This window comes from Apteryx mantelli, chromosome 17 (assembly GCF_036417845.1).
Source record: "Apteryx mantelli isolate bAptMan1 chromosome 17, bAptMan1.hap1, whole genome shotgun sequence".
NCBI classification, from domain to species: Eukaryota; Metazoa; Chordata; class Aves; order Apterygiformes; family Apterygidae; genus Apteryx; species Apteryx mantelli.
Window position 1 is genome coordinate 20012080 of NC_089994.1, and position 10567 is coordinate 20022646.

General features: G+C 43.5%; 1 protein-coding gene across 1 annotated transcript in view; it reads right to left on the minus strand.

The window, feature by feature from the left end:
* The window catches only part of TTC28 (tetratricopeptide repeat domain 28), a 238031-nt gene extending 228174 nt beyond the window's left edge, over positions 1 to 9857 (minus strand). The window contains exon 1 of the mRNA XM_067306781.1: positions 9684 to 9857. Coding sequence (XP_067162882.1) covers positions 9684 to 9776 — 93 coding nt within the window. The 5' untranslated portion in view covers positions 9777 to 9857. The remainder of the gene's footprint in view (positions 1 to 9683) is intronic.
* Positions 9858 to 10567: the final 710 nt, after the last annotated feature.

Below are 10567 nucleotides of genomic sequence, written 5' to 3' on the forward strand. Positions count from 1 at the left end.
TCATGAAATAATGTTTAAAATACCCTTACTGAGTTATTCAGAAGAGCAGTACTTTAAGAAGTAGATTCTTTACAGTAACTGTTATAACCAAAAACGGTCCAGCTGTGAAAGGACAACTAAGTCTCTTTTGAAGCATCACACTTTGAAGAACCCACCTTTAGCTCAGCACAGTTCGCAGCAGATGGCATCTTTCTCGTCACCTCCATCCAACCACAAGGACAGATGCTGCTAGAGCCACAGAAACTATTTGCTTGGGAGCAGCTTTAACAACCTAACAGTTACTCAACTCTGCATAAATAGGTCACTGCAAGAGCAGATCTCATCAAGCAAAATCTCAAGGCGTACAATCCAGACAGAAAGAATATACAAGTTGTACAATAGCTGTCTTCTGTGTCCGTTTGTTTATTATGCATGAACAAATCAAAACACAAAGCTGCTAACGACCTCCCCGGAATCACACTGTGAGCCTGTAACAAAGAGGAGACATCCTCTCAGTTCAAGTAACATGGTTCCTGCCTTTAATAACCTATGAAGCTAAGTAATCTCATGAAAAAAAGCTGGAATTGTTTTAAAGGAAACTATGATGATAACTTCTAGTATACGTTATTATTTAATTCCTGCTGTCAGGAGAACTACTTAAGGCAGTAGAATGTCATTACGTAAAGGAAAGAACCACAGAGCAAAACTGAGCCACTCTGGCACCCAAACCACAAATAAAAAGAGATTATTACGACTGTGCGAGGTACTGTACCAACGCACAAAAAGTACTCATTACAAAAACATCCCCATTTTCTGTTCACAACTGCTCTTCTGTCCTATTATTATAGTAAAAGGTGATGGTAATGCACATATTTAGGCCGCCTAGCACTTTGTTATACAGGATACCCAAGACTTGAAGCTCTTTCCTTCACTGTTTACAAACTGAGCCAATACTGTAGAAGCAGCAAAAGTTTCTTACTGCAGTGGAACAAAAAAGGAGCTGCTCAAGCAGAAAAGAGGATCCAGCGGAGACAATTTAAGGCAGGAGCTCCCGTATTACTAACAAAGAAGAAGATGGCATGAGTCGGCACCATTTCTGCAACCAGGCTTGGGCACCAGAAACCAGCTCCTACTACAGAGGTCACATCGGACAGAAGCTTGCACAGTATCTGCCTCAGACTGGACTCAACAATTAATCCCCTTCACTGGGGAAAGGGCCACCTCCTCCTCCTGCAGGAGTGCTCAAGATTCAGCCTTTCTGAATATTCAAGATGAGTGTTAAAAACACAATTTCCTTCAGCCATTTTATTTTCAAGAACTAATGAACTCCCAACCCCCAAAGCAAATAATAAGTTGAACACACTGACAAAGCTACATTACAAGAATGTTTATCTCCCAAGATCAAGCTTGCTAAGGTTAGTCCTTTACAGAGACTGAACATTTATAAACAAAAATAAACAGGTGCTCATATGCGCAGAAAGATCTGACTGTCTGAACAGCACATGGCCATACAGAAAATGGAAGGGAGTAGATTCTCACTGAATTCCAGTAATACGAGTGACAAAAGATAACAGCAAAAATCCAAATTCTGCTCCAAGAAAAGAGGGCAATAGAAAACAGCATGGTAAAAGAGCATAATGGAAAACAACATGGTACAAGAGCATAAACAGAATGCTTGATTAAAGAATGATGACTCTTACGCATCAGAGCTTGTTACTTCATATGTAATTTATCTTATGTAATGTTATACAAGTGCAATTCAAATAAATATGCCTTATATAGATGGTGTCTTTGGTGGCAAGTCCATAATTAAAAGACCCTTTTTAAAAAAAAACCTAGTAACTTTCAAAAAAAACTAAGTATGATATGTAGCATTTTTATGTTTTAAATTATTTAAATAGCTCAAGATATTCAGTGAAGCATCTGGAGGGTAAAAATGAATGGAAAAAGCTAAGCAGAAAAAGCTGGCATTCCAAAAGGATTCTGAAGCAAAGTGACAGTTACTTACTGTAAATACAGGTTTCCAAAACCAGCTCAAATCTAAAACTGAGCTTTCCTTTCTCCAAAAACAGCTACATAACATTTCATATTTTACAATTCCCTCCAAAGCATGCTAGATTGAAAGTGTTGTTGAATGATTCTTTCACCTAACTTGGAAAAGTTCACCTCTAAAAAGGCTTCATGTTTTTTTCACTCCAGACTCTGGGTATTATTGCTTTATTGTAGAGGAAAACATGTGGGACAAGAGTCCAAGAATAGACAAAGAACCCGAAGTCCCTCCCCGTAACCTCGGAGCACTTCAGCTACAGTCAGAACGACACTTCTGAGCAGACACCAAAACCTGCCAAGCCGCATGCAGCCTTCACCCAGTCAGAACACTGTTTGTGTAAAAATAATGCAGAAATAAATGAAAAGCCACTGAAACTGTACGTTTCAAATAACCTACTTCTGCTGCCCAGCCCACTGTAGGATGTGCAGAACAGCTATCCAGACTGCTCGATGTTTCTAGCCTGGATTTCATCTTCACAGATTGCTATGAAGTATCATGCTTGGGAGTACATACAACACATCTCCCGTCTCTTCTTACAGAGATGTGAGCAAACATTTCCTTAAATCTCAGTAACATAATATATAAGCCCAGTAAGCAGGACATGAGTAAACTGGAATGGCTAAGGCTCTTCCCTCCCTTACAACTGTAGGTAATTGAGAGAAACGCTACTCAACGATCAGTTACAGAATGGTCTGGTCACTGGAAAAACACTCTCTCCTCTCCCTCTCCCTCTGGCTAAAACAGGCCTATGCAATTTTGATGCCTCAACGAAAACAAAAACACTGCCACCACCCAACACACATACTGCTGAAGTAATCTTCTCTCTAGCAGAAGCAGTATGAAGTAAATCCTACCGGCTCCTGTTGCTTCCGACATTTTCAATGTTCTGCAGCTTTTGAACCCTAACATTTACTCTGTGTTAATTATCAGGGTGTCCAACCTTTTATCTAATCTAGTCTAAAGAACTCCTGCAAGGCTCAGTGAATGTTGTTCTACTTACAGAGAAGGTTTTAGTCTCCTCTAGTAAAACTACATTATAGGGAAAAAACAAGTTCTATTTTATGTATTATTTTGTGAAAGTCTAAGTCAAACTTCCAAATACATTTCATTTTTCAAACTTCAAGTAGAATCCACCAGAACCTAAAGACTCTGTGCTCCCTGCAAATTTGCTTTCACGTGGAGAGAATTTTGGGAAAGATGAAGACTTTATGAACTTCTAGAAAGGATTTTTAGAAGTTCACAGAAATCTATTTTTGTATCTTAAAAAAACAAGCTATAATTTACCTAAAGGAATCAAAAAAAAATCAGAAGGAATAAATACCTTCAACAGAAAACTCCTTCTATAAATTACAGGACTATATTGCTATGAAAAAAAGAATGAACCTGTGTTTTCTGATTAAGGAAAAAAACACATTTCAGTAAATTTCCTAATGGAATATATGTATAAGCTTCTGGAGCATTTTGTTCTGAAAATATTTTACTATTTCAGTTTTTCATTGTAATGAGAGACAAACATATTTTAAATATGAAATTACCAACAGGAAGGAAACTGATTTTTTACCTTGAATTTATACAAAATTTCTAAAGAGTTCAACAAAAACGAGAAGCAACTGTGAGCTTCCAGTACTGAACCTGAAAAAAATCAACTGTTCTGAAGGAACAGTGTGCAAACACCCCCAAAAGTTAGCTTACAATTTGAACACGTGATAACTGAAGTAAACCTGGTCTGCATCATTTCAGTTCTGCTGTGATTCGAGGGTAGAAAGGCCATCACTGTCCACCAATATCTGTAATTGTAACATCAGTCAGATCCACTCTAATGTAGGCTATGCTACATGCTGCTTAAAATTATTAGAACTATGCAATCCATAGCTGAATTTAAGCAACACTTCAGTTCATACATCATTTAAAAAACCTACAGGTTATGCAGACAAAACTATGCCCTCATTTACACTTTAGCAAACATATTTAAGTTAAGAAATAAGTTTCTATTTTTAAGTAAATATACTCCAAAAACAAGAAAGAAGTGAGTTGTACAAACGTTATTTTTAAATACTATTCAGAAACTAACCTGATTTCACTATAAACACACTGCAAAATACTATTTGGATCATGTAATAATGCAAGCTTTTCATACAACATGTCTAGTCCCAAATGTAATTATTTACAATAATTAAAAAGCTATTAGCAATATGCATCAAGTTATTTGAAAACTTTTATTCCCACTTTCCTAAAATTGGTGACATTCAAGCTCTTTTCAGGCCTCCCTTAAGAAGCATCTCAAGTAACAATATGAAGCCAACTACTACTAAATAAGCAGACAGACTTTGAGATCATGAAAATCTTCTCATACATAACTTTTTGGGGGGGTTCTAGAAGCTCTTTAGTCATAAATCAGCCTACGTTATTCTTTCTCTCACTGTCCTGTTTTTTTTCTGATTGTTATACCTTTTGGTTAGAGTGCATCTTAAATTTAAATTGGAAGTTCACGGAGACTAGATGATGCATCATTTGGGTGCATGAGTCCACAAGGTCCTTAATCCATTGGGACCACATTGCACTAAAAGACAATAAAAGTAACCATAGTCCCTTTTATAAGGTGATCAATGTCTCAAATATAGAATTATTTCATTTTCCATTATATATACAGTACATTTTACATTCCATATTTTCCTTTACTAAAACAGTAACACTGAGGTGATAAAAATAGGCTCTGATATATCAGATTTCTGATCTAGAATTAGATTAACATTCTGCATGGACGATAATTAAATTTGTCAAAACAAACAATAATCGTTTTACTCCTTAAAATACCAATTAACATTCATGTGTCACAATACAAAAGAGAACTTTCATATAATTTTAGTTTCCTTAGCAAATTATTTTTAAGGCCCAGAATAAAACAGAATCAAAGCAAACAAACCTGAGAGTCTGTGTCTGCCAGCTCAGTACACAGTCAAGGAGATGCATAGGGGTAAATGGGACTTCCTGCGCAGACCTCATTGGCAGATTGTTACTAGGATGGAAAATTCTAATTTACAGATTATACACTTCAAGATAAATATGTGTCACCAAAGAGGGGGGTCTTTCTTTCATGACAGAGTAAATTTCATGCACAAGAACCATTTTTTCTGTTGAGCTACACCTCTATCCAAAGCTTTATATCCAAAAGCTCCCTCGTTAAACACTTTCTCAAGAATTTCTAAGAAAACTGGAAGCAGATTAATGTTTCAAAGCCTCAGTCAGTTACCTATAGGGATTATTAAGAAGAGTTTTCCTCAATGCACAACTGTTCAGACACCTTCAGTGTAGAGGACAGGTTTTACCTTATTCTAAAGAATTAAGAAACAAACAGATGGAGACAATATATCTAAATTCTAAAATGTTTTCCTGCAGCTTCTTTCTCAGGTGTCTGCTAGTGTTTCTTGATCACAGTCAAATCAATCATGAGACTAGAATTTAAAAAGAAATGTATACAAAGTTATATTGGCAAGGATGTTAAAGAGGTAGACTACATGGAGTGTGGATGCCACTCACAAATTTCTGGGCAAATTTACTTAATGAATTCAAGACACTGGCAATGCATTGGTCTTTCTCATTTTCTGACTGTGACACACAAGCAACTTTCTAGGCTTCTCAGAGATCTAACCCAAATTGCTTGACGCAGTATGCATGCGAGCTACTGAAATGTAATTGTTTTTTATACGCTAATGAAACAAAATGATAGTCAAATGTAAAACTAACTGCCCAGAGCACAGAAGACTCTTCAGTATATTCTGGGAAGTAGCAGAAGACATTCAATGTCAGTAAATGCAAAGTAACAGGAAAAAAAAAAAATTCTGATGAACAGCTAAGGAAAACTGCCTCTAAACTTACCCTTAACTCTCACAAGAGACATTTTAGAGTCTTTGGGGAAATTCTCCTGGAAACATATTCCTTGTGCTCATGAGCAGTCAGAGAGCCAAGTAAAAGATGAGTAAAAGAATGAGAATCCTTAGGGAACTGAAAAACAGGAAACAATTGTGCCATGCCAAAAATCCATGCCATGAAGCACATTTTAAATACCATATTCAGGTTTGTTCCCACTCCCACATAAAGATACACACATAAATAGAAAAGGAATACAGATGGGTAACAGATAACCAAAGACATGGATCAATCTCTCTATCCAGAGAGAGGCTGAGATAGACTATGAAACTTGAAAAATTGAAGGGAGAATTGAAGGGAGTAAGTCAAGGTCTATAAAATCATGACAAACATGGAAAAGGTAAAATGAGTAGGGAACAATTATTTACTGTTTCTTACAGGAACAAACAGACATCAAACAGAAAATAAAGCCAAATAAAGTAGCCTTACACATGCAGTGTAGTTAACACGCTCACAGGTGTTACAAGTGCCAATAGTAATAATGCATTTGAAAAGTAATTTAAAAAAATGTAAAAAAAAAAAAAAACAAAAAAAAACTCACTGAATGCTACTGAATGCCAAATTACAAGTTTTGAATATTCAGCAAGTTCATATTATTTGTTTGTTACAATAGCCTGATATGAAAGACTACTGTCTTTGGTTTTGTAAATACACACTGTCAAGAAATTTGAAAAGTAAGCCTTTTACATATAAATCACAACTTACTCTTCAGACTTGCTCTGTTTTTATACATCTTTATATTTAAGGAACTATAATGTTGAAAAGCTTATTAAAATTAATATTTATCTTCTAACTCCAACAATGCTAGAAGGGAAAATATCATTTACATAATAAAATATGGTGATATGGTAGGTAACTACTAACTCAATTCTCAAGTATTGTAAAAAGCATTCAAAATAAAAAAAACTTATGTAAAAAACAGTGCTTTCATTATAATTTAACAGCAAGTAAAAGCAAAAGTCAAATGCACCTCAATTCTTAAGATATTTAGTTTCAAATAACGGCAGAGACAAGATTCTGTTTAAAAAATATGTTTGTATTATGGATGCCTAGATCCACAGTAATGGTAATGGACACATTACAGATGCCTAAAACAGACCAGTCCTCATATATCACTGCTAGTCAATCATTCAGAAGCTCGAAAATATACATTTATTATTTAGTCCTGTGTATTCAGAATGCTTCCACTGTAAGAACAGCTGAAACTCAACATATACTTACTGAAACTTCAGCACAATGTCATCAAACATACTGGCCATAGGCCATGTCCACCTTGCACGATGCATTTACGCAGCCTGCACAACAGACTCAAACTGGACAGGTGGGAGGGGGGTGACTAAACTTTCTCCTTTTCTCTTAAAAACAAAAATCTAGCATTAGTGGCCTCAGAGATAATCTTCAAAAGTAAATTAGTGAATGCAAATTCAAGTTTGTGTTTGAGCATGCTGAAAGCCTAAAACCAACTCAGAAGTGCAAATTCTCCAGGTCCCTATTAATCTCATTAGAAAGTGACCTTGAAGATCAGGACAGTCCCTCATCATCAACATAATACTTTATGTTACTGTTAATCATTTCAGAAAAAGAACGTGAAAGAGCAAAAGTTCTTAAAGAATGGGAAAAACAGAATGAAGACATGGCACAGAAGGCAAGCAATAGAAAAGCTAAGATGAAGGAGAAATTATAAAAGGAGCTCATTTTCTCATAAGAGTTAGTATGACACTGAGACACAGAAAAGAAATAAAAGTTGACCTCCTGTCTAAAGGGTTGTTTGCTCCCATTGCTATCCAAAAAATCTCCCGTTAATGTAAGAGAAAGATCTAGTGGGGAGCACAAAACCTTAATTTAATTATTATTCACGATAACTAAATTCATCATCTTGGTTATCAGTGTGGAATCTCACCTTTTCCTCTGATCTGTCAGTCACAGGCAGACAGACACGACAGTGACGATAAATGAGTCAATAATACAGTTAAAGCCAGGTCTAAACAGGAACTGCCACTTAAGAAAGACTTCTTAGGGTAGCAGGTGTACATCCACCCTGGATGTTGTTGTCTGCTAATCATTCAACTGTTCTAGTACAACTGTTTCCTTCTCTGAAAGGGCCTGCACCACTTCCAAGTGCAGGTCTATCAGCACAATGGCAACAAAGCACGCATCTACAGGCACACAGGCCCTTCACCTTCAATCTCACACTACAATTCCCTTCCCCGGTGACCTCTCCGGGAGGAATGGAAGTAACCGGTAGCCAGGAGAGGAGGAAAGGATATGCAATGGATAAGGAAGCGGTATTCAGCTTCAGTCAAGAGGGGGATAACATGGTAAAATAGAGCGAAGCAGCCATAAGTCAGGAAATGATCAATACCTAGCAGAAACATAGATACGGACCGATGCTGTTGCAGCAGTGGATTTCCTCTCTTAAAAGTGAATATTTAGACAGTACAGGTAATCATGAATAATAATCATTAATAATGTTATCATTAATAATCATTACTCATATACATGAGTTTGTTCTAACTCTTCAAAAACACATGACTCTGCATTTATATCAGACAAAAGAATATACAGAAATGAAGAATTCCAGTCCTACTGCTGAAAAAAATCTTTCAATATTCGAGCCACATCCACCCATTTATCAAAAACCTCTTTGCAAAGAAACCGGTGAGGAGTTTCATTAGCACCTGAAGAGCTCTCACACAGCACCAGCAGCCAGCACAAGAGGGATGACACGCTGCCTACAATTGTGCAAGACCTCCAAGAGAAATGAAAGGCATCCAAGGATAAATGCGAACAGCCACTGGCAAAGAGGAGGAGGGAGGACAAAAAGGCAGGGATCCGTTGCAGAAGTGGCTGACCCAGCCGCTTCGACTCGCCGTCTGCCAGGGAGGACCCGGGGCACCCCGACGGGCCAGGCGCCTCTCCCTCCACCACCGCCCGCACCGCGGCCAGCGAGCGGAACGGCGTTCACAGCGTGCGCGGCCATCCGGCGCGCTGAGCGAGCCCGCTCTCCGGGCTGCAAACTCTGTCACTAACAAAACCGCTACTGGCAATTTTTTCGGTAGCTGTCTGTGCTGTTAAGGCGCAGTCGGCTTGAAAACCTGAGTCCGCATCACCAGCTCCAGCGGGGCGAGCGGCTCTGCAGCGCTACGAAGCAGGGAGCTGACACACTTACCAGAAAAGTTTTTACGTTCTAACGAACAAGCTCAGCTTTTGCTCAGCCAGGAGGACTTGTTTTCCCGTCGCTGCCCAGGCTCTCTCACACAGAGACGCGCCCCAGCGAGGTACCGCCACGGCAATCCGCTTCTCGGGCCAGGCGCTCTGCCCCATGAACGGCGTCGGACGCGCACGATCGCGTCATCTTCCACCCGCTCTCGATGCGCCGGCACCGGAGCGGGGCGGCGGGGCAGCGCCGCTCCCGGCCGCGGCAGCCCGGGCCGAGCGCCCCGCACCGGCGGCCGCAGCCCCGCGGCGGGGACGCGCCGGGAGCGGCCGCGGGGGAGCGGCCCCCGCCCGGCCTCACCGCCCCCGCCCGGCCCGCCACGGCCCCACGGCCCCGGCCGCGGGCCCGCGCCTTCCCTCCGCTCCGCTCCCCGCTCCGCCTGGCCCGGGGCGGCCCCGCGCCCCGCGCAGCCATCGCTGGCCCGGCCCGGCGCCGCCAGGCGGCCGAGGCGGGGGAAGGGGCCGCTCCCGCCGCCCGGCCCGACCCGGCCCGGGGAGGGCCACCACTCACCCGGGGAGGCTCCGCGTCCCGCTCCCGCCGCCGCCGAGCCCGGCCCCCCGCTGCGGCCCCTGGCGGGGCGGGCGGCGCCGCCTGTTGCTCCATCGCGTTGCGGCTCCTCCTCCTCCTCCCCGGGGCCGCTGCCGCCCCCCGCCGGGCCGATCCCGCGCCGGCTGCCCGGCGCCACGTTCGGGGCCCGGCTCTGCCGAGCCGCGAGGCCCCGGCCCCGGCCCCGCCCCGGGGCGGGCTCCGGGCGCCCCCCGCCCCACGGCGCCGGCACCGCGCCCGCCCGCAGCCCGCCACCCCCCCGGCCCGGCCCGCCCGCAGCCAGGCATCCCGCCCGCCTCCTGCCCGCAGCCCGCCACCCCCCCGGCCCGGCCCGCCCGCAGCCAGGCATTCCGCCCGCCTCCTGCCCGCAGCCCGCCACCCCCCCGGCCCGGCCCGGCCCGCCCGCAGCCAGGCATCCTGCCCGCCTCCTGCCCGCCGCCCGCCACCCCCCCCCCGGCCCGGCCCGGCCCAGCCGCCCGCCCGCAGCCAGGCATCCCGCCCGCCTCCCGCCGGCGCCCGCCATCCCCCTCGACCTGCCCGCCTCCCGTCGGCGCCCGCCATCCCCCCGGGCCTCCCGCACCGCTGTCCCCGCTCTCCTCCGCGGCCGGGACGGAGAAGCGAAGCCCGCACCGCAGCAGCAGAGGCAAGCAGCCTTCCACTCCAGCTGCCTCCCGCCGCACGCGCTGGCTGAACAACTCCGAGCCCCCTCGGCCCTAAGAATAGGGGTCCAGATCACTTTATCGACACAGAGGCGGGAGACCGCTCTCCTAAAGGCCTCAGCCACAGCTCCTCGCGCAAAAGCGGTGTCCTGCTCCCCGCCGCTGCGAGCGCAAGCAGAGGCGCTCACC